Genomic DNA, 24,456 nt, shown 5'->3' with positions numbered 1-24,456 from the left:
AGAACCAAAGTTCATCATACTGTGGTTGATTGCAAATCACTGTGGTGATACTGCTGCACAGAAGATTAATGATGTCAACTTTAAATAACAAGGTTATTTAATAGCAGAATGCCAGAATGTTACAGACTCCAAAAGGAGACTTAGTTTTTCTTAAGCTTAAAAACATACAGTTGCATGTAGGATGACACATAATTCCTGAGCTGCAATTGAAGCATAGTCCAAAACTTGCAAATAATTTTTAAATTCTCATCATGAGAAAGGAGAACATTTTTGGACTGCTTAGCAAAATTATCAATCCATCATAATCAATGGAAAGTAGCTAAATCAAACCATACTATATCTGTATTTGACTACAGAGCGGGTATGAGGGTGACATTTGTTGCTACTGCAGAATTATGCCCTCACAGCATCCTGCACAGTAGCTGATATAAGTTATCATTACCAAGAGGCTGATTCTGGAGCTTAAGCAATAGAGAAAGGCTCTGGGTTAGTCTTATGTCAAAGTATTAATAGCATTGGTTTCGTGAATTATTATTCATGACTTGATGATACATGTTACAAACTTTTCTAGAAGGAAAAAAAGAAAACACAGAAATCTCTCCTTCTTTTAGAACACAAATACATAAATTTTAATCTGAGAAAAATACAAAATGAAACCATGTACAAGTTATGTACAAACCCTTTTTACAGGACAATATTTTTATCACTGGATATTACATATGACAAAGTCAGGTAGATCATTTCTGAGCACCAGCATTTGTTCTCTCTCACCAACCCATAATGGTAAAAGTAAAATGATGAAGTCATACTCCTTTTTCTTGATGAACTTTTACCTTAAAATGGTAGCTGGTTCTCAATGTACCCCCTTGCATCCTCACTCCCAAACTATAACTAGACATATGAAACAATTAAAATATATTGTATATATGTGTTGACATGTGTGTGTTTTCCTGAAGGAAGAAAATTACTTCATCAGTCTTGAACTCTACAAAAATGTGAAAGTTAGAGTTATATCATTTTTTTTCCCCCAGAAGTTAGGTTATTTGCATTGGCTAAGCTCATGTGTCCCAAGCTACACCATGGCAGAAGCGGCATTTTTTAACTGATTATAACTTCTGCTGACACTTTAATGTGGTTCCTGTTAGTTATTGTCCAGTCAACAAAACATTTTTTGTTTCTGAAAAATCTATGTTTTCTATTACAGGTATTCAACTGCCTATATGCTGTGTTCTGGGTTGTTTTTTTGTGGTTTTTGTTTTTGTTTTTTTAAGTTATAGAGATCTCCTCTAAGATACATTGACTGAAGCAGTAAGAAGCCTTCTTTCAACCTCATTAAGGTTCTAGTTAGGTGCAGCATTACTGTGTTTAGCTTCTTAAATTATTGTTCTAAATTATACCCAAAGTAATAAAAGAAACACCTTATATTTTCTATTTTCTTCATTTTCCTTACTCCTTCTCATTTTAACAGTAACACACCATTGTATAGAACAGATAAATTAGACCAGCAGTCCTAGCTATTCACTTCAGTGAATTACTTGGTTATATAGACTACTGCACAGAGACTATACAGTTTCAGTGTGGCAGCATGTTCTATAGCAGAGAAAATCTGTGCAGAAGAAGATACATTACTTGTATAAATATAGCTTTGATAAATGCTGAGACAGACTTATCAATACTATAGGCCTATGTACCTTCCTAGGCAGTGACCACAGCAGAACAGCTACTCCATTCCTTTCATTATTTCAGATGGGGGCTGTAACCCACACCCACTACTATTGCTCAGCATGAAAATACTATAAATATTAGGCCTACTAATGGAATATTAGAACACCTGGTGTGTATATATAATGAGTTTTCAAAAAAAACTTCCCTTAAGCCTGTGATTGTTCAAGCATCTTTAGAATTAAAAAACAAACTAAATTAAAAATGTGCTTGTTTGTATGTTGGGGATTTCGTTGGTTCAGATGGCACAGAATGGAAAGCAACAGAAAGAATATAAAGAGTATTCCTTTCCCCTGAATTTTTTTATGCATTTGCCATTGATTTTGACAGATATTCCCAGACTAAACCACTGTAACACAGGGAACAGATTTCTGTTTTCACTTTGTCTTGTTCATCGCCTTTCACACACTTGGTTATTTTGTTTAAGCACATTTAAAACTAGAAATGAAAGGTGAGATACACACTTCTTTTGGTGCTAAAGAAATTCACAATGATAACAGCTGTAAAAAAAAAAAATAACACACATACACACACACACCTCGAACTCAATTTGTGTTCATTTCAAATACATTGGGATCCAGGAGCCCTTAGGAATTCACTTCTGGATAAAATAATTTAAGCACCTGCTCAGTGTTTGAGCTTGAGCCATGTGAGTCAGCTAGACCAGGGCAGTTGCTAACATGATTATGAATTGGCTGATGAGTGATCAAGCAGTGATAACATGAATAATAACCCATTTGTAAATTATTGCTTTTTTGTCATGCATTAGTTTATGCACCCAATTATTGCAGTAGATGTTAGATGTAGTTTACACAGAAACACACACACTCACACCCACACCCCAACAAAACCAGTCCTCCCTGAATGAGAATACACTATTGCACTTTCTCCTTCTCCTACTATATGAAGAGATCAAGAAATGTGAAATCTTCCTTACACAGGCCAAAAATAGCCAACAATAATACTCACCACCACCCAACAACAAAAATGATTTGTAGTGTCCCTTGTACAGTGCATGCAATTTACATTTGCCCTTTTCCACATTTGCTGAGGCCAATTAAGTCTTTTCATATCCAAGTGACCATACCTGGCCCAGATCAAGGGGTCTGTACTTTCTGTCACATGTATTTCCTACTGTTTGGCCATTGATGCTGATTTGAAAGACAAGCTGTTAAGATGGCAGTGACAGTTTTAGTACATATTCAAAAACTACAAGGAAATGTTTACATTTCTTACAGCAGTAAGGCAATCAGATAGAAGCCTTAAAAAAATTGCATTTAGACTATGAATATCTTCTTTATAGCTTAACTTTTGCTGTGCTTGGCACTTGCCACCAAATCTATTAGAGGACAGTTTTATCCTTTAATCTTAGTGCTTCATGGGGACAAATTAAAATAACAGCCATGACATAGAGAGAGAGAGCAGACTTTCTGGCAATGTGCAAGTGTATGGGTGTGAGGAGCACGTGCCTGCTGCAGCAGTGGAGGGAGGTGTGTTCTGCAGTGAACTTACGGTGCATCCCTCATAAAACTAACAAGAATGGCTGCTTTTTGGTCAAACCAGGAGAAAACAGCAGATACAACTCCTTCATGTGCTACCCTGTTATCCACATATTTTCTTTTTTTTGTGTCTTTCTTCGCCTCAATGCATGGACAATAAAAATGATGTCCACCCTCATATGATGACTCAATCAAATACATATATACCCTCATGTATATGTGTGTATGTCTACATATATGTGTATGTATGGACATGCATATATGCAAACACACACACAGACACAGACACACTATCTATCCAATAGGAGTTACCGAAAAAAAATTGTATAACCTGTATCAATTGTGCATGCAATTATTGAAAAACTCGAAATTCCTCTCACCCTGCCCTTTTCTTTTTGCCTTTTCAGAAAGGATTAAGAATTATTAATAAAAATCAAGAACTTATCTCTACATCAGTCGTTGTGTGGTCTGTCAGCTGTCACTTAGGCCCCTTTCCCAGCCTTTTCCCAGCTTTAATGTAACTTCATATATCCACATATTGATGCTGGCCTTATTGTAGTTTTTAGTGGCTGAATATCAAAGATCTCCAATAGGTTTTCTACATGTTCTTCCATCTAATTGCCAGAAGTCAATCCTGCATCTTTGATCATCAAAAATAGGAGTTGGAAAAGACTATTGTTTTTAGCTTTTCTGTAAAGGGGAAATGTAAAATCATAACTCTACCTGTTTCTCTCTGTCTTGTTTGCTCTCTACAGTTGGTGTTCTATCCATCACTACATATGGAACTGGCTGTGCCAGGAGAGTCCGTGAGTGTGTTCAGATTTTGTCCTTTATTTATATACAGTTGGTAGTGTGGTATTTCTGGGTGTGACAGTTAAACTGGACAGAGACACACACACCTTAGCTATGTAGGAGTGTTGTATTTGTTTCACTAGTATGTTTTATCCAGGGAATGCTCACTTCTGAAGGAAAGACACTCAGAAATGGCACTGTGTATGATAAAGTATAAGATATAATGTTCTATGCCTCTACAGTAAACACCAGTCTTCTAAGAAAAAAAAAAAAAAGAAATCATATGTACTTGGTGAGGTTGAGCACAAATTTCTAAAATTCACCTGTACTCAGGACCAGCTTTTCCATTCTGGTTATAATATGCAGTTCATAAATGAAAAAGGAGCACTGACTTCAAAGAAAAGGCTTAACATGACCCAACGCAGAAACTAGATGTAAATTATAATGTGTCACTAGGCTGACGCAGCGTAGATCGGAAGAACTCACTGGAATTATCTTCTCTTTTGGGGACTGTGAAATGTGTTAAACATGGTCTAAATAATTATGAAAAACTGCTTGAACTGTTTTTTTACTTTGTAGGAGGAGAGTGAAATATTTTAAACAATCCAATTTTACAGATACTGTATTAACAATTCTTGTTATTGTCTTTAAATAGCTATTCTACAAATGTAACAACAAAATAGTCACAGTCCAAGAAGTCACTCCAGAATAAAGCCTATTAGGTGTTAGTATGGTTATACTTGTACTGCAGCCAGTGGACAAACATTAAAGCTGAATAGATTGGCTTAAATGTTGGATTATATAGTGGACATCATTGTTTTCACAATAAATTCATCATCTGCTTTGTATTTGTTTGATTCACTGATATTTCTCTACTGATAAAAATACCACAGTATGTTTTATTGTGGTGTTTAACAATTCTGCAAAATTACAAAGCCTAAAGTTAACTTGCACAATGAAAATCCTCCTTTCCTGATGACTCTGTTTTGGGTTTTTGGTTTTTGTTTCCTTATTACCACAGCCTTTTCTTTTTGTTTTTCTTCATACAATTGTGTCAGATGTTGCTTCTTTGAGATAGAGAGAGTTACTAAATCATTTAGAACATAAATGCTTGGGTGGATAGGTACTGCAGCACAGATATGAAACATCACATTTTTGTCTGATGGCTATAAAGCTTGTTGGCAACTTTGTGAAACTGCTGACACAAAAGGCACCTATCAAAGGCCTTTTGCATGTTATCATAATAAATACATTCATTATTATTTTGATTTGGTTATTACCGTACTTTTATGTGTGGTGTCCCAGCAAAGTGAAAATAAATTAGAGGGATAAAAAAAAAACAAAACCAAAAATCAACTGCTAAAATAAGATGTTGCTTGGTGCAAGAATTAACTGAGGACAGCATGTTGCACGATTATAGAGCTGAGGCTAAACCAGTTTTTATCTTGATCTGAATTCCCCAAAAGGAGATTCAGTGTGTCCTTTACTAAGGTATGAGCTATCACCAAAGTGCAAGGAGCTGGAGCTAAATCTCTATATGTATCAGGAAGCATTTGAACCAAATCAGACCAATGAAAGGCCATCAGCACTTTTGAAGTAAAGAAGTAACAAAATATGGTAGATCAGACAGTTTATAACTTATGCTTCCATGCGCTATTTTATGCAGCCTGGATGAAAGCACTGTAATACATGGCAAAAGAATTGCCAAAACTGCCTTCCTGAAATTAGCAACTGCTGATGGCTAATGGGAAGTGAAGTGAGATTGCCAGATTTGCCATTTATAGCAAGTGCACCTTATCTACACGGCCCTTGGTTTAGGGCAGGGACATTCCCTATGCCAGTGTTACGGAAAGTTACTGAGGATGCCGGGTTTCTCTGTGGGTGTGTGTGCACGTGAGACAGGGCAGGGTGCAGTGCGTGTGGGGGGTTACTGGACCCTCACATAACTGGCAATTAAGATGATCTATGTATGTTAATAAAACAAAGGATATTTCAGAAGAATGTTACATGTACAAAAATATGACTTTCGACTTTGAAAATAAATAAGTTCAGTTTATTAAGAGCTGGTGTTGATGCTGAACAAAATACACATCTTCCAGTAAAGAAACATTTTGGTGAATTGTTGTAGGGTGATTTTTTTTTGGTTGTTTTTTTTTTTTTTTGATTTACTAAAATACAAGTTGGACCTTTTTTTTTCCCTTTTTGTAAATATATCATTTGCCTCCCTTAATTACACATCCTTATAACTGTGACCATCATTCTCCTTTAAGCCAAAGACTGAGGGTTTCTTGTTTGTTTGTTTTTTTTTTTTTAATTCTTAGGAGTCTGGCCACACATGCAGGTTTTTTTAAGGGAAAATACTTGACAATGAAAAAAAAAGAAAAAAATATATTTTTTTCTAATAAATAAAAATAATTTAAAATGCTAGAGGCTATACATTACTAGTTTTGATTATGTTCATTTATAAATGAAATAGTTTCCAAAATACGTGGAAGCAATATTAAAGGCAGACAAACAAAGATCTGTCTACTTCAGTTTCCCATTAAGCTTGCCCTTCTTAACTTCTCCATCAGTGGTTCAGCATGTAAGAGGAATAAATGTCACATCACCATTCATGAAGTTTGTCAGGCTTTAAAAAAATAGTTCTGGCCTCGAAGGAGTCAACATTCATCTTCAACTTCTCGGATTGGTGGTATCAAGCTGCTTGTTGATTTATATTGATTGATCTGATTGGCCATGTGAGTGCTCATGGGCTTGATTTGAATGTTTCTGGGATAGGCATTATCCGGCTCATCTGTAAACCATTTCTTTTCTGCTAAGGAGCGAAACAGGTAGAGACAGAATAAGGAAGGAAAATGAAAGTTTTAATTAGTGAAATACATATACACATAAAAATTCAAATAAAAGGGGGGGAGCAGTCAGTAAAGTTTATAGAGAAAATAGATCAACAGAAGGTGATTGATTGATTACTAGCAGTACAGCATGAGATTAATACCTCTGAAAATACTGTTCATGAAAGGAAGATGATGTTTGCAGATTTGATAACAGAAACTAAAGAAAACTGCCAATACGTTAGTTTTCTTGTTGGATCTTTTTTTATCCCATCCTTAGGTGAACACTCTCTGACTCATTTATTGAAAAAATGATACTGAGAAGCCAGGGAGAGCAGCTGGGATAAGGGTAATGCAGAAAAGAGCATGTGAGTCTATACACAGAGAAGCACCTAAAGAGGCAGACACTTCTCTGAACCATTTCAACCTCCGGATGGTTGCTACTGCTGTCTCAGAAATCATGCAGGAGAATGAAGAGAGCTTTCTGCAGTTGGTGCTAGAATAAACAGGACTTTTATTCATGCTGCCAGATGGCAGCCTTCCTACACAGGGTGGGATTTATATCGTTACTTTGAAACATCGGTGCTTGGGCACTGCTGAACTCTACAGTTTAAGAAGGTGCATGGAATACACCAGGTGCAGCAGGTGACTGTAGTAGGGGCTCCAGCTAATCATGAATGGACTGGTTGTCATAGGTGACAGCAAGGCAAAGGAAGCAAGGAGTTAAAGGAAGATTAGAGGAAGCTGTTTCTTTTGTATCTTTGGGCAGTGTCCGTTTCCATGAACATAGGAGGAATTTTATGGTACGCTTTAAGGTGGGATGGGAGCAATATGGGAGGGAGTGAGGATGCTGAGGGGCTGCAGCATTGCAGCCATTCCCTAGTTGTTTATCATTGTAACCATTATATTGCACTGCTCATATGTGGGTGTGGACAAAAACTTTTTAAAATTCACAAAAGGAAAAAATAAAAATAATTTTATTCAACCCTTTAGAGACCAATTTCTTTTGTAATTTCTCAATTACAGGTGTGCAACTTTATAAGATAGCTCTATTCAAAGACTTAGAAACTCCTGGTCTAAAGAGTGGCTTACTGCCATTAGGCATGCTTGTGCTTTGACAAGCATTTGTGAACAGGGGTCTCCATTCTTGTCCTCCTTCCCCAAATTCCAGAGGTGGGAGGGCAGGGCAGTGGACACTTATGGTTCTGGGCATTTTCATTATTATATGTAAGTTTTAAAGTGTGCCATGTCAGAGCTGCTGCTCTTACATGTATGCACTATTTCTCATTCCAATGTGGAAGCCAAAATGCTGCAGAAGCTTTAGTGTCTCGCTTACGTAATACAAATTGCTACTTTTACAAACCACTGAAATGCTGCACTATCTGGAATCAGGACAGGAGTGGAAGAAATACTCATTTTTTAATAAATAAATGATTAAAAATAAGCAAAGCAAAATCCACCTTGGAAACTCAAGGATCAAGCACAAAAGCTCAGGAGGTAAAGGAGAGAAAAGAAACTGAAAGACTGGGAAGAATAAAGGACAAATACCTGGGCATAACTGCACAAAAATAAGCAACCAGCTTTGGAGTTAGAGCCTCTCAAGAGGTAGCCTAATTTCCAGAATTACTGGACTTCTCAGTCACTTTCGTGAATATCCCATTTAAACACTTACACTTGATACGGATTTCAAGAATATACATGCAGCACCCCCATCCCCCAACAACAAACCCCAAACTCATAAGCATTTAATCCAGCTTTTTTTTTCCCCGATCTATTTGTTACCCGTTCTTACACTTTTTAAAAAAATTAAATTGAAAAAAAAGGAATTATATTACTCATTAGTGGCTTATTACTCAAAGCAAATGGCAATACTATACTGTTTTTCTTGTCATTTTCTAAAATGTTTTTTACTTTTGTTTAAAAAGATCCTACTCATTTGCGACCAGATTGAATAATTCCCTACCCCCTTAAAGTTGCCTGAATCTGAACAATGTTCAATCGCCCATCTTCCTCTCTCTTTTACCTATTATAATTAAGTTCCCTTTGATTTGAACAGATTGGACGATAGGAATTCATAATGTTACATCCTGCACACTGAAGCTAACTGATTAAGTGCTTTAAATTATTCTTCCTGACAGAATGATAAAGTTACAATCTGTTCAGAGATGATCTACAGCTTGCCAGACTCCTACTGCTTCTTTCTACATTCATTTATCTTTTTGTCAAGCAGTTAAAAAAAAAAAAGAAGCCTCAATTCCATAGATCTTTTAAAGTAATCAGAACATCTGAATTATTAATGAGACTTTAAGGGAATGATTCCTGATGGGGGCCAGTTTAAGAAAGGTTGTCAGAAAAAAAAATCTGGGAATGTGTACACATCAAAATAATTTCAGCTCCATTTAAAAAACCATTTAGTTCAAGTGTGACACATGAACCATTATGCATTTGTGGAAACCAATTTTATGTGATCTACGATTAAACTAACCTTTCAGAGAGGTGTAAAGTGTGATGGTTATCATGTTTTAAAAGCCTTGCGAGATCACATAAACAATTTCAAACTAACAGTTTTCTAATGGTTTGTGTTTAAAATGATTTTGAGACAAGTTAAGCACTGCTAACTTCTTTTCTAACACATTGTGCACAAACTTTCCTTACAAACAGAACTTGGTGCAAGTTAATTCAATGTTGTAGCAAGAAAGGGGAGAACTGCTTGAGTGCTAAGGATCATAACTGCATTGTGTTTCTCAGCAGCCAGTGTAAAGCACTTCCAAACACTCTGCTTTCCCTAAAATTTTCAAAACAAGCTAATTATTTATATGTTAATCTTTACAATAAAACTCATATATATGGGGAGCTGATCTTTAAAAAGACACCATTGCATCTCTTTTTGCATTTAGTTGGCAAGTAATAAATACAGAACATTAATAATAATTGCAGAAACTGGTAGATTCTAATTTCTTCTGCTGCTTAGATTTCTTTTTGCCAGTGCTGAAACTTTGATCTAAGCACTAGCAACTCCAGTATCAAATGGTTGGACCCAGCTTTATACCTTTCCTGTTCCTTTCTGCTGTTAAAATTGTCTTTGGCCACATAACAATGAATTTCCTGTGAAAGTTCATCAACCTCTATACTTACCTTTGAAACGTAAGCTTAACACTCCTCATCTTTACTCTTGACCACTAAGATATTCTGCTCCAAGTTACTAAATGTCCTTCTTGAATGTTTTACACTTTTCATTCTTTTATACTACGCTCACAGTCGGACTGTGATATGTCTTCCGGAGTTTTAGCACAGATTTTTACTTATCTTAAATAAACTACTTACTCTATCCTTTAAAGTAGTTCAGAAAATCCCCTTTTTAAGTCTTTCAATATTGTTATATCCACCAAGCTCTTTTTAGGACTCTGTCACGTTCCGATTTCTGTCCCTTTTGGAATACGCACATTGATCCTTACCATATGTGTTTCTACATTATAGAGATAATAGGCACAGTTTTTCATTTCTTTTTAAGAGCTATTGAAGAGAGTCCCTGATCTCCCTACACTGTTTGGCAGGTTTGTTTTTGACAGCATCACCTGAGAGATGTTGGAACAGCTAAGTAACTGCATGTCTCAGAAAGCAGAAAACATTTACTTTCCTCTCAAACACTCATGTTTTAATGGGCTATCAGCATCCCAGTGCATCCACAAAGGTTCTAAAGGCTTCATGCTCTTATTACAAATAAATAAAAATTAACATTTTTGTGTTAGACTCTTCCCTGCAGCACAAAAAAAGGATATAAATAATTAAAGTAAAATGATCAAAATACAGATTTCTTTGACTTGTATAAGACACCAGCAATTATCTCCAACAGTCTGGTGCTTTAAAATTTCTGTCATTAATTCTGGACTAAGTAACAACTTAGAACAAACGTCACTGTGAAACATCCTCTCTTCTGAGCAGAAGTAAAGAAGAAAAGTAAAGAAGTAAAGTTAACACAAAGTAAAGTACTAGATAACACAAAGATTTTACTAAATTTGTATTCTCACCATAATCTCAGGTTACCTTACCGTTGTTTAAAACACACATTTTTTTCTCTTTTGTGACACTTGCATCTTCAAATTAGTCTATATGTATGTGTTTGTGTGTCTCCTCCCTCCATGCAGCCAGCTTTTTTATAACTAAGTTGAAAATTCTCCTGTGCAATTTGTTCCTGTATGAGAAAAAAGGGAAAGTTTCCCCATCCACCTGCTCAGGAACTCTTTGTTTGGCAGATGAGTATTTTACCTGTAGCAGGCAGTAAGCAATTTGCAGGGAGAGAGACAAGGAACTATTCTTACTTTCTGTGAAAGTCTTTATTTTGCTCCAAGACAGCTAAAGTTTTGTGACAAAAATTCTGTTCTGCACTTGCTCTTAGTGATTTTCTATTTTTTAAACTAGAAAAATTCTTACTTTTGACAATGGAATTTCACTGGAAAATGCCTGACTCTCTGTTTAAGTCAGGGGGAACCCATGCCTAGAACCTGCAGGTTTGCTAGACACGGTTTTGTGTCAACACTTAAGCTCACTAAGAACCTAGTTTCCAATGTTGAAACTGTGCTGGGACTGATATAAATGGCAGGACCTCCATTTAAAGATCTAAAAAGTCTTCTCTTGACATTGGTGATACTTTCCAGCTTTCAGAAACTAACCATACTACTAAGGATGTTTGACTTGGAATAGGACAGGAGATTTCCTCTTACTTTTCAACATAAAATCCAACATAACATGGTTGATTTAAGCATTTCTCTACTTGTAATGACCAACGTCCCAGTTGCATTAGTATAACTGTATCAGAAAATCTTTATCACTGTAATAAACTATTTGATCAATCTGACTATCAGCAGTGGAAATTGCGCATGATATAGCTGAAAGGCAAAACTTTTAGAATTCTATCTTTAGGACAGAGGTGAACTGGACTTCAATAAATTTTGAAGAATTCAGATTTGCATCCATATTAGATATTCCTCTTCTGCTGCTCATAAAGTAGACAAGTTGCTTCTCTAATGTACACTGTTTATATTTTTCTATTTGAGCTGCACAGTTACACAAATACTATTTTTAAAAAAAAAATCATTATGTATGATGTGACAAGTGGCTTCATATTAACACCCTTCCTTTCTCTGCTAAATGGAAAACAGATAAAACATTAATGGAAAAGCATTTTGGTGTCAAAGCCATTAACATTCTTCCAAAATGCATAACTGCTCTTGACTATCTTCAATCAATATTGCCAACATAAAAAGATGCTCATGTACACACACAAGGGATAGGAGAGTAGGGAGGGGAAGAGAGGAGAGAAATTGGAATGAGGAATGGGAAATTAATGTCTGCACCAGAATAGGCATCTTCATTGAGCAGGAACCTGGGTGTTTACAAAAGGACACGTGCAATTAGAAAGGCAAGCAGATGAGAGGACAAAAAATAAAAGAGGGTTGAGCAACAGCAGCAGCAGCAGCAGCCAGTTTTACTTTTGGTTTGGAGGGAAAAAAAGGCAAAGGAAAACCAACAAAACAACCAACCAAACAAACAAACCAATAACTGAATAAAGTTTGTAACTATTTTTTTTTAATTTCACAAGTTTTCACAAGGACAAAGTTATAGAAGGAAACCCACAGCAGTTGCTAGGTCATGCAGAACCATTAATTTTCATACCTTGGCCCATTCTATTCATCCTTGTTGCACTTTAGAAAAAGAAGTAAGCTATGTAAGTTTTACAATGCTTTTAAACTGTCATATTTCTGGTTGAGCACTTTAACTGGCACATCCTTGAAGTAATAAATATTCTCAGGGCAAAACATGATAACTTTCTTTGCAAAAAGAAACACATGAATTTTTCTTTACGATGAAGAGTAACTGTAATAGCCTCATTTGTAGGAGAGCATCCGTAATTTGCAACGTATTTCACTGATTGGACTTACAGCTGCATTTGAATGCACACACACACATATATACTGTAATCCAATCATTATGGTTAGCACTGCACAGTGGTATTCTCTGTAGCCCACTTACATGGTTCCAGGTTTTGTCAGTAAAAGTGCTTGGCTTCATTGTCAATTCACACAGCAAGCAAATCTTTAAAATTATCATGCTCGGGGAAGGGGAAGGTAGAAAACAATACTAACCATAAAAGCACCTTGTCTGAGTTGGCAGTTACAATGCTAATAATTCCAAATCCAAATATTTATTTTGTGTCTGCATGCTTTCTTGCTGGGTAGCCAGGAAAGAGGATGTGTTACTGCCCTCCCTACCCTAAGAAACTCTCCATATACCTAGAACTAGTTGTATATCAAAAGGTTGGCTTCTGAAATTTAAATAAAAAAATATAAAAGCAAGCCTGAAGTATCATTTCTATGGCTGTCTAGAGTAGGTTCCTTTCCACTACTTTATTTAGTTCCCTGACACAATTTTTTTTGGCTACATGTGTCATTGGTGAAAATCTGCAAGAACTAAATTCAGGCAAGTGCCTAAAACATGATGCCACAACACAGTGAATATTTCCAACCCATCCCTCTTGTTCTCCTCATTAGCTGTCTAGGGCACAGCACCTTTTCTTCCCCAATGGGAGAGACTTAAAGGCACTCAGTTGTCTTTCCCTGTATTCCTGCAAATTGGCATGCACCTGTTGGAAAAAAAACCAGAACATGCAGCAAGATTTCTGGAGGATCTTTACACATTAGGACTCTTGTTGGAAGATTTATACCAGCACTCTAACTTGGAAAAGTTAAACTACCATCTGGGGAAAGGAACAAAGTCCCTCGAGATCTGATATGTAAGCATAGAAAAATGCTTGCTCTTTTCTGAACATTATTTATTCTGTACATAAGGTGACTAATTCACCTTTTAAAGACGTAAAAGTCCCAGGAAGGCAGTTTTTAATGACTTACATCCAATATTTATGATACATATGGCTTTTTATTCCAAATGTCAAAAGTGAAAGAAAATATAGCTATTCATGTGGCAGTATAAATAGACAGAATAATAATTTAATATGCAATTAGACTCTTTCTAAACTTAAATTAAACCATTGGAGTTTTAAAGCTTCATGCCCAGACAATATCAGTGTAAAAGGGAAAACACACTATCTCCAAAGGGCTAGTATTTTAGAGAAAATCCTTAAACAAGCAGAAAAGTCCCTGATATTGCTTTGGTATAAAGCAGGTGCGTAGCAGTAATCTATACAAAGTGTAAGCCCTATATAATATAAGCTTTGAGAGTGAAAAATCAGTAGGGAATTTTTTTTGCAGGTTGTTTTTTTTTTCCTATAGTTTTATAAGCTTCAAATTAATGTATCAGCTCCTCTAAATATGAATATAAAAAAACCCCATACCTCAACATACATCATCACTTCTGCACTAAATGACTTTCTTTGTGTATCTCAGACATCAAGAGCAAGTGTTCATGTTCAATATTCTCTATTTTTGGATATGTAGAGTAACTGCAGTGAGTTATTTATGTTTTCAGTGTGCCTATAGGTTTGAAATTCTTTTTTATTCTCCCCTAGCATCATAAATAACTTTTGGTCCGTCTGCTTTGTTGCTGTTGTGCTTAAGGGTTTTATGGTGGTGAAATAAAAATGACAATCACATGCACACTGTCATACATATGCAAAATATGTGTACAAAAAGGGAGAACTCCATGGGAAAACAGGGAACATCACTGCTGGAAACATTAACTGGGGAGAATGGGTGGTGAATGCAAGTTTCACACACAGTGGGAGTAGATACACATATCAAAGTCTATCTTCCTGCACATACTTCTGTTTTTCCCGGGAATCCCTGGTCTTGGTGCGGTTCGGTCGATTTGCTGTTGATGGGATAGAGTGAACTGATGAGCTCTTCTTGCTGGAAGAATAGGAGGAATGGGAGGAATGAGAAAGACTGGCTCGGGACTGGCCAGCATTGTGGTCAAATTGCATCAAACAGAAGATCAAGTCTGTCGGCACAAGCTCAAATTCATACGGTGGGTTTGTGATAACATAACTGGAAAAAAAGGAAGAAAGAAAAAAAGAAAGAGAAAACAGGTTTAGATTTATTTCAAAAAATTTCTTCTAGAGTTGCTAGCTCATGAGATCTAGCCAGATTTTTGCATTTGTTTCCTGCAGTATATACCTAATTTTAGATCAGATAATTCCTATTATGATTTAGGACCTTCTTACATCAGCTATTACTTTTTGCATGTTTTCTGTTGGAAAGACATAATGTCTGAGGAGGATGTGCTTCAAGTGAATCACATAGTGATTTTTCAGAGAAGACACCATGCAAACCATTCTCCTTTCTCTAGCTGCACCATAATGCAGTGACTCTAGCAAACAGATTTACATATAGACAAAAACCAGTAACATACCCACCAGAAACAATATTTAAAAGAATGACTGAAAAGCAAGGAGACGGAGATTTTATATGCAGTTCTATTTAAATACATATTTAATATATACAGTTCTTAAATATTTAAATACTGTCAATAAAGCAAGGGTTACAATTATTTGCTTGGATTGTGACTCTACATAAAACAAGTTAAGGAAAATATATCAAAAAATTTGTAGTGAGGTTAATTTTGCTCATCCATTCCACATGTACATTCATGGCCTCAAAGAGCATTTATAAAGAGAAATCTGCACATCCAAGAGTCCAACATTGCTTAGTATAAATCCCAGGTCTAAAATAAAAACTTGCTCAGTTTCAAGCATTTCCTAATTCTTCACCTAATGCCCTTTCAGGGTAGGAAGGGCTTATAGAGCAGCTGCTAAATTTTATCATGCACATGAAAAACATACTTGAGGAAGGCAATAGGTATTTTCTGTCGGAGCAAGAAATGAGTAAAAATTGAATATGAAGCTCACAATTTCTTTTCAAATTAATTCTGTGCTCATAAGAAATCTGCTTAGCTGCTTCAGGGACAGAATTCCCTTAATAATCCAACAAATAACCCGAGTATAGCAAATGTAGTGTAAATCTAAACTGCAAATCATTTTTTCTACCCAATTTATCCAAATCCTTACAGAAGAAACCACTCTGGTGGCCTGCAGGGTTGTTTATTGCCATGTTCACCCAATAATGATGCTTTTTGTACAGCATGAAACAGTAACAGATGGTAGATTTGTGATACTTCTGGTACAGGTCTGTGTGTGTATTTCTAGCAGGCACTTACTTAAGACACATTTCAAGCAAGCTACTAAATGGCCTTCAGTTTGCAAAGATGGAAATGTGTCTGCTCCATTTAAAGCACTGGGGTCAGGCTTGGTGCTCCTGAAGTAAAAATGTGGTCTACCAAGGGAAGGATTTCCATTTACTGGAAGAAATTATGATTAGATACAAATAGTACTGATGGGAAGCCCAAAGGAGTATTTTTTGAGCGTTCAGAAAAAAGACTAGCTACTATAACTTGAATTATTATCCTGTAATTTACATTTGATTGACATCAGGAAACTGAAGTCCTTTCCTTGCATGCAAACAGTGGATCATCCTAAATCAAACAAAATAAAGATAAATTCTGAAAATTTAATTAAAATTTTTTTGAATAAAATTAGCTAAAAATTTATGCTGTGATATCCAGCTTATAATTTAAAGTCAGCTAAAGAGTCATTGTGAAGTCTCAAAGACTTAGCTATTGTGGCAAAGTTATGCCAAAAATGGAGAAAGGTCTTTTTTTAGATTTATTACAGGCCCTGAGATCTTCCTTGCTGAGAAGACTGAAGAACAGTGAAGCTGAGATGTTCTAGAAGACTGGACTTACCGTTTAGTGCATTGGCTGGGAGTGCTTAGATGTGCATCCCTTAATCGATAAATTCCAAAGCAAAGCATATTGTATGTTTTCAGTGCTTTACAAAATAGATCTCCATAACAACCTCCATCCTAGGAGAATGAGGGGAGAGATTAAAAAGAACAACAGAACAGCACATTTATTTCCTTTCTTTTCTCTGTTAACACAACGTTGGGGATCAGGTTTTTCAATATGAACTTATAAAAAAAGACAATATATAGATAGTTTGTTGTTTGTCTCAAATGAGAACCTTTTATCCAAGGAAATGAATAATCTAAATGTTTTATTTCAAATAATTAACTATGTAAAGTGATCGTTATTTTAGAGAGCCTTGGTCCCTGAAATGATGGTAAATTGTAAAGAGTGATTTGCTTTCAGCTGGAAATATAAATTTTGGTAGCACACAATGCATATTCTACAAATTACATTAACTGTGGTATTAAAATTGTTAGTATCTTTGACCCTTTCTTGGCAGCAGCCATACTGTCATCCAGTATGAAAAAAATTCACCAGAGAGCACAACAGAAATTAGAGTTCTGCAGGGTTAAAAGGATAACAAAATATCTCCCTCTGTAAAATAAAGATGAGATGTGTGCCATTTTTCATAAATAACATAAAATGTTTTGATTAGCAAAAAAAAGTTTAGATTTGATCATTCATGTATCTAAAAGAGTGATTCTTAAGTAATAGGGTGTTAATGCATTCTGCCCTCACAGATGTAAGTGCAATTGAGGCTCTGGTGAAAGGATTTGAAAGGATTGGTATTGCTTGGTTTATTTCTGGAAATGTTATGCTGCATGCCCAAGTGTTTTGATGAGCTGTTAGTCTTAGCTACAACTGGACTTCTACAAGAATTGAAAGGCTGTTTGCTTCTAGCTGTATACTCTTGCTGCCCTTAATCCTTGAACTGAGATTCCCTGTCATTTTTGTGAAGAAGGTTGCTCCATTCTTTTTGAACAGAGCTGGTGAACACAAGGTTAATTTAAGAAATACCAAATCCAACATCATCACCAAAGTGAAGTGGGTGCTTTGGGATTCACCTCAAGATTTCAAAACGTGGTCCAGAAAAAATTTCTAGATACTTATTTATCCAAATGCACTTTTTTTTAAAGATCATTTGTCTATTTGGGTTTGTTTTTTTTATATTTTTGTTTGTTTGTTTTTTTGTTTTTCTACTTTATTCTTAGGATAGTGCAGTCAAAATATCAGAAAATTAGGATTTCACAAGAATTTTAGTTCATCCAGAAACAGCAGAAAACAAAGCTTATAGATTTGTTTTCAAGCTAATAAGCATATTTTAAGAAATGTAAGCTCTATGAAAACACTATAAGCTTATCAAAGCCCAACAAAAGTATATATATTACTTACATTTACAATGCATTATTGTTAGAATAGTTACATCATCCAAATCAGTTCATCCATCTCTTTAGCTGACAAAGAAGACCTACAGGATTTTCTGTATGAAATATGCAGGCAAGGACACTGGGCAGTCATAGAGCTGCTTAAAAAGGTTACGAGCAAAGCTAGCACCCTGTGCTGTAAATTGTTAAACAATTCAAAAGCTCTACTAAATTACAGAAACTATAGGCTTATTAAGACAGATTTTTCACTCGATCTGAAAGAAAGCAAATAGAGTGCAGACCAGCCTTGGTCCTACATTTCCCTCATGATCTTACCCCTAGGTCTGCAAACGGCCCATCATACAAAGCCAGCTGAGCAACTCGACACCTGTCCCTGTTTGCAAGTGTCTGGGGCGTGCTGTAACCTCCTCTCAATGCATTTTCCTCAGCAATCAGTGCTTCCAGCTCTGGTGTGGCTCCTCCTGTTACCAATGTCCGTATCAGTGTGAGGATATTGTCATTGAAGTATGTCTGCAGAGATAAAAGAAAGCTCTTTAAGCAAACACCATTAAAGTCACAACTGAAGACATCCAAATTACAACTTTTCCGGGTTTCTGCTGTTTAAAGTTCTTGGCTGTCTCTTCAAATAATTTTATATAGAAAGTGAAAAGACAGCAGCCTCCAATTACTCTATTTTCTTCTATCCCATTAGGCTCCTATACTAGATCCTTCCTTCTAAACACCAATTCAGGCTGATTTTTATTAAAGTACAAAAATTTGAATGATTTATGTTTCCTATAATTGGTGTTAGTAGTGATGCAATGACTGCTTTCCTTCTCATCGCCTTCATGTCTAATAATGGGCTTTAGGACATGTAATTGTAAAATTCAGACCACATTTAAAGCTTACACAGGCTAGATTGCCTTTTTACTCTTGTCACCAATTCGTTGGGGAGCTGCCTTTGTGCTGCAAATGTCATTACTTATTACTGTAGCTGGACTCTAGCAGTCTAACCGATGTATTGTACTAAACATCTTATTACGAGACTTGACAGTGTTCAGACATAAGCATGTATCAATTAAACATCTTGAGTTCATTCCAGATAAATGTATGATGAGTTTGGGATCCTGGTGGTCCTTTTAAAAAACTCTAGGGTATAGGGTAAGTGTGGTTTATTAGGGAAGATTTACTCCACACTGACATTTTGCCAGCATCTGTAGCATTGCTGGTCTGTCAGGCAAACAATGGGTATGTAAAATATTAATTTAAATCCAGATGAATGACTTTCAAGTTCACTTAAAAGTATACTGGTATAGTTCAGATATACTCAGTTAAATATCCACAATGCATTGTACTGGGTAAAAAAAAAAAAGAAAACAAAAAAAGGAGACACTATCACTTATAATGTCACTAATGGCTGTGTTTTCAGAAGCTTTGCGAGTGCGGGGGACATGCAAGGGGAAAATGAGCTCACTGTAGAGTACACAGGATTGACATTGCTGGATCTGTGACTTTTGTTGAATTTACAGCTTGGAACAAATGTCTGTAATCCAACCAAGTAAAAACGAATGAAATGAATTCTCAAACAGTGCTTGTTGTCTAAAGAGAATAATTTCTAAATAATACTTTTCAACAAAATTCATTGCTCTATCTATATAATGTAATTGTATTTAATACATGGGTAAACTGAGGTACAGGTTGAAATATTTTATCCTGAGATCAAAAAGTAGAACTGGTTTCCTGTCCATGTTACTTTGATATTCTTTCTTTGTATAATGAAACTTCAGTTTCATTGTTTGCTTGAGATGACAGATAAAACAGAAAAAAATGAGTCCTACGTGGCAATGTTTTTCACTGTTACATTGAAGTTTCATAATTTCAAGCTTCTCTGCTTATTTACATAGGCTATTATGCCATTCACCTGTTGACTCAAAATGAGAGGAACATATTGTTATTGTTATATATGCCCTAAAGCAAATATTTGCATCTCATCAGTTCCAATTATTTTAAATTAGCCTGGATAAGGCACTACATATTTTAAATACAAAGTGTACTGTAAAGAGTAGTCTGACATAAGCAGGGATTCAGGAAGATTCAGCTAGTCTAAAACAACAGCTAATCTCAAATCAGCTCTTACATATGTGGATGCACTGTAACAATTCAAGTGCAATACTCAAACCTTTCTTAACATACAGAAAAATCAATGTGACCCCTTCAAGGAACGTAAGTCTGCAGCAATTACATGATGTTTAATAGGAATTGCCATGGTGAGAGAGAGAAGATATCCAGGCATGATTTTTTATTCTTCAATTACTTCTTCCTTGATGTCCCCGAGGTGAGAATCAGAGTTGCTCTTTTTGGCAACTCTTCCCACTGTGCTATACTTTTCCAACATGGAAGTACTCAGAATCCAAAGGAAAAAAAAAAGGCAATAAAGTTAGTCTCTTCTCTTGCTTTGTCAGCATGTGCTATATAGCACTCAGAACTAAAATAATGAGCACAAATCCTTTGCTCCTGCAGCTAGGCAGCAATGTTGCTTGACACCAGTTTCATGGATATAAAACCAAATTCTGCCAGATCTGGAGGTTGGAGGTACTCAATTGTAGAAGCCCTTGGAAAAATATGCTTCAATATATTCTTATAATATATATTATATATATTCTTATGTAATATATATAAGAATATATTATATAAGGCATCTTAAGCACACATCTTGACAAAAGCATAACATTTTCTGCAATGTTTCTGCAATAACATTTTCTGCATAACATTTTCTCACACCTTCCCTACTCTTTTATTATGGACTTTTGATTCCTTTTCTTCTCTAAGTAGTGATATTTAGTATTATTGAAAAATGCTGTTCACAGTTTTACATCTATAAATCAACATAGAAGAACATGAAACAAAAGTAAAAGCATATCTTTACTGGTGTTTTCTTCAAATATGTTTTACAATGAGGCCAATTATGGTAAGAAATGATCACCTGCTCTGACTGATGGATGCTGGTTCTTTTAGAATAGCCTGTTTTTTATAGACTGCTGACTTGCAGTGATTGGTAAAACATGCAAAAGTCTAAAATAGCACTAATAATTTCATTACCCTTTAGGAGTAAAATAGGCAAGTCTTCTGATTTCCAACCCTTTCTCTCTCTATTCTGTAATTCGAATTATAGCAATAGCCAGAATCCAAGATGCAAATGAAAAAAGAACCAGATCTACTGTTGATGGAACATAATACTGTCACCAGAGAAAGGCTTCCCACTGCTAGACAAATGTTAAGGCGAAGTAAAGACATGTACTAGCAAAGGAGGCAACATTTATCTTGGAACAATGGCTTAATTTGGGTTTCACACCATGATGGATTTGGATGTCACCATTTAATCAGCTGGATGAGTGCAGTCAAGTGATGGGTTTTGGGGTTTTTTATGTCATCAGTGAGAGAGAAGGTTCCAAATTTCAGGACAAACTGCTCCAGCATTGCATCTAATCAGAAAATGCTCAACCATAAGCAAGAAAAGATGGGTGAATAGGAAGCTGTAACTTGTCACTGTCTGCTAAATAGGGTCTCTTCCTCTTGTACTAATGTCTTTAACACTCCTCAGGAAAAACCGGTCTGTCTGTGTCCGTGCTTTTGATTGTCACAAAAATCAGACTCTTGCCAGTTTGGAACTGGGGGGACACTGAATAGCTGATATCCATTTCCTTTGGAATAATAATACACTGAAATTAATTTGAGAGTGATCTGCTACTTGCTCTGTGGGAGGGTACATGGCCTGGATATGCCAGTACTTATAAGAAACTGATCTACAGAATGTCTTTGGAAAGGTGCTGTTGTATTTAAAGTAACAAGGCACTTTCCAGTGATGGCAAAGAATTGCTTTTGTTTAATATAAAATCATAACTGATGAAATACTTGTTTGCTACTGTCATTGACCAAACCCTACACTGGACATCTGCATGACATTGCTTTAGTCGGCATCCGGGATGAGACTATGAAATAGGTGTAGTCTAAACACAGAAAAAAGGAAATGCATCATAGACACTGAAACTGGGTAAATAGCAAGGAAATTATGACACAGATATCTGAGCTAGCAGTGCCACCTAGCCCATGCTCCAGAATTGTAGTGCTGCTCTTTCAGATGTTTTGGGGATGCTTTCCCATTTGTTCAATCATTTTTTAAAGTATAATTACCAGAGTGCTTATGTTTTGCAGTTAATGCTGTCAAGCCTTTTAAACTAATTGGTCTTCTACAGAAAATGTAACTGAAAATTAGCACATCTTTTAATAATATTGCTTTAACTTTAATAGCACTTTTCCTTTCGTTTATAATTACACTAAAATTGTCATTTTCCAAGTAATATCTGCCTTTTTCAGTGTTTGCTGCTGGTTTTGTATGGATTTCCTTTAAGAAGACTCCTTCGCCACTGCATGCAGCTTTTAACTTCAATTTCAAACAAACATCTTAAATTGCTGCTTTTTTTTTTTCAGTTGGAGGAATAATATATACCCAAACCTGAGGAATGACTGAGCTAACATGAGTAACTCCTATCAATAACAAACTTGCTTTTGAGACAGAACCAACAGCAGAAAATAAATAACAGCATTTCAGTTTGAAAATCTATTAATTCTCAAAGTATTGTCCAAACTTTAAAGATGTTTGGGACACTTTAAGTTACAAGATGCTGCTTGCTAACCCCTGAACAGACTTATAGTCTTATGTTTCAAAATGTCCATATCACAGATTAGGACAGTTTCTTTTCTGTATAAATAAGACTGTGAAGATCCCTCAGACAGAACTCTCAAAAAGGGGACATAATGAAAAGTTATTTTTAACTGTTTTAACTATTTTCTTCAATTCTGTGCTTTTGTTTATATGAAGAAAAAGTAGAATTTGGTAATACAGAAAAAAATCAAGACCTAAAGTTCTAGCATTAGGAAATGAATTCCAGGAAATTGAACATTAAAGGGTATAATCTGGTTCTGGAGACCCTTGCCTCTAATGGCACCACTCTGACAGTACGTCAGGTCTGTTGCCAGTGGTATGTGTGGGAGGGATAACAACCCACCAGAAGTTCTGCGGTTCTCATAGCTTCAGTGCCAAGAGGATTAAGAGCAAAGCTTTGGCTCTCAGGCCAACTGCTCAAACCTTTAAGGTACTGTAGTCTGATAAAGCTGGTTTCCTTGCATGCACAGGATTTTCTGGAATACCTGTCTCAACAACAACCAGAAAGGGAAAAAGTACTTCTGCTCAAAAATTTGCTTGTCTTAGACTATCCTATGTTATGTAACTTTTCTATAGCTGAAGATAATATTTTTAAAAACCATTCACATAATCTTAAAGATGCTTCCAATCCCACACTTTTTAGTCACATTCCACTTGGTGGTGCCACCTTGAGATTGACAGACTACATGTACTCCTTCCCTGGGTTTGTATATGTTACGACAAATATTAATATATGATTCAAGTATCTGATGGCAGTAGATGTCTCTTCAAAGACATAATAACGATTAGCTGGAATGATTTAACAATAGCCACTGACATGGTTAAAACATGAATTATGCCTGGAGTCTTCACACAGAGCACAATAATGCCCTCAAACTGAAGCCTGGAGAGACCACTGCTACCAATTCATCAAAAAGACAATGCAGGTTTTGACCTGGTTACTGTCTTCTCAGCAGTGATGTTTCAGCTACTACACTGTGAATCTTGGGCTTGTGGGATATATTGCCTTTGCTGCAAAGGACAAACTGTGTAGGTGGCCAGTAGATAGCATTTTGAAAACTAAACTTCATTAGGACTTTTATCTTCGAAATAAGGAAATAACAGACAATTTCAAATTTAAAATATCTAATACTGTTATCTAATAGGAAATAATTCTAAACTAGCAGAATGTAAAGAGTTTCAGCATTCAGAGTTGAGTCAAAAAGTGACCAGATTTTCTAATCTGTGATTCATGAGTAGGGTTTACTTCACTATATCTCTGTTAATGAAACTATAAAAAAAATAAACTAATAGTTTACCACTGATTAATACTGTAGAATTATTATTATCCAATGACTGAATTATTTAAAATATATTTTGTACCTTTTTTTTAATATACATACATCTATATGTACGTTTCAGATTATCCACAGGTCAGAAATAATACTGTACGCATGGGCATTATTTTATTTTCTAATCTTTCTTACACCTGTTTTACTACAAAACTTCACTACCGTGAGAAGAGATTCATTCTTAAAGGAGAAGTTCATACACTGTAGACTATATAAGGAATTTGCATTATAGAGATATCAACAGACATCATAAATTGGAATTTTCCTATAAAAATTAGGTACTAAAACCCCCTGAATCATTAAGTGGATCGAATAATGAACTATATACTTGTTTCCAAGTGAGCTGGCAAAGGTCAGCACAGTGCAAGTTATACACTTCTTATAGAATTCCGATGCAACTAATAGGATGAAAGCATGACTGCAGATCTCACAACTTAG

The 24,456-nt window shown here is 35.7% G+C and overlaps 1 protein-coding gene across 41 annotated transcripts in view; it reads right to left on the bottom strand.

Annotated features, from left to right (window-relative positions):
- Positions 1-605: 605 nt before the first annotated feature.
- Positions 606-24,456, bottom strand: part of KCNMA1 (potassium calcium-activated channel subfamily M alpha 1) — a 471,638-nt gene continuing 447,787 nt past the window's right edge. For 12 of the 41 annotated variants that reach the window (XM_017807020.1, XM_017807022.1, XM_017807030.1 and 9 more), the window contains 5 exons: positions 18,301-18,495; positions 16,598-16,716; positions 14,620-14,844; positions 12,518-12,546; positions 606-6,828 (listed from right to left, as the gene is read on the bottom strand). In XM_017807020.1, the coding sequence (XP_017662509.1) occupies positions 6,674-6,828; positions 12,518-12,546; positions 14,620-14,844; positions 16,598-16,716; positions 18,301-18,495 (723 nt within the window). In that variant the 3' untranslated portion in view covers positions 606-6,673. Of the gene's footprint in view, positions 6,829-12,406; positions 14,845-16,597; positions 16,717-18,300; positions 18,496-24,456 lie in introns of those variants that run through there. The other 29 variants (XM_017807021.1, XM_017807029.1, XM_017807033.1 and 26 more) reach the window with 4 other exon arrangements.

This window comes from Lepidothrix coronata, unplaced genomic scaffold (genome assembly GCF_001604755.1).
Source record: "Lepidothrix coronata isolate B3197 unplaced genomic scaffold, Lepidothrix_coronata-1.0 Scaffold17, whole genome shotgun sequence".
NCBI lineage: Eukaryota > Metazoa > Chordata > Aves > Passeriformes > Pipridae > Lepidothrix > Lepidothrix coronata.
Note: the sequence above shows the minus strand (reverse complement) of the source record. Positions and strands in the feature narration are given on the sequence as shown.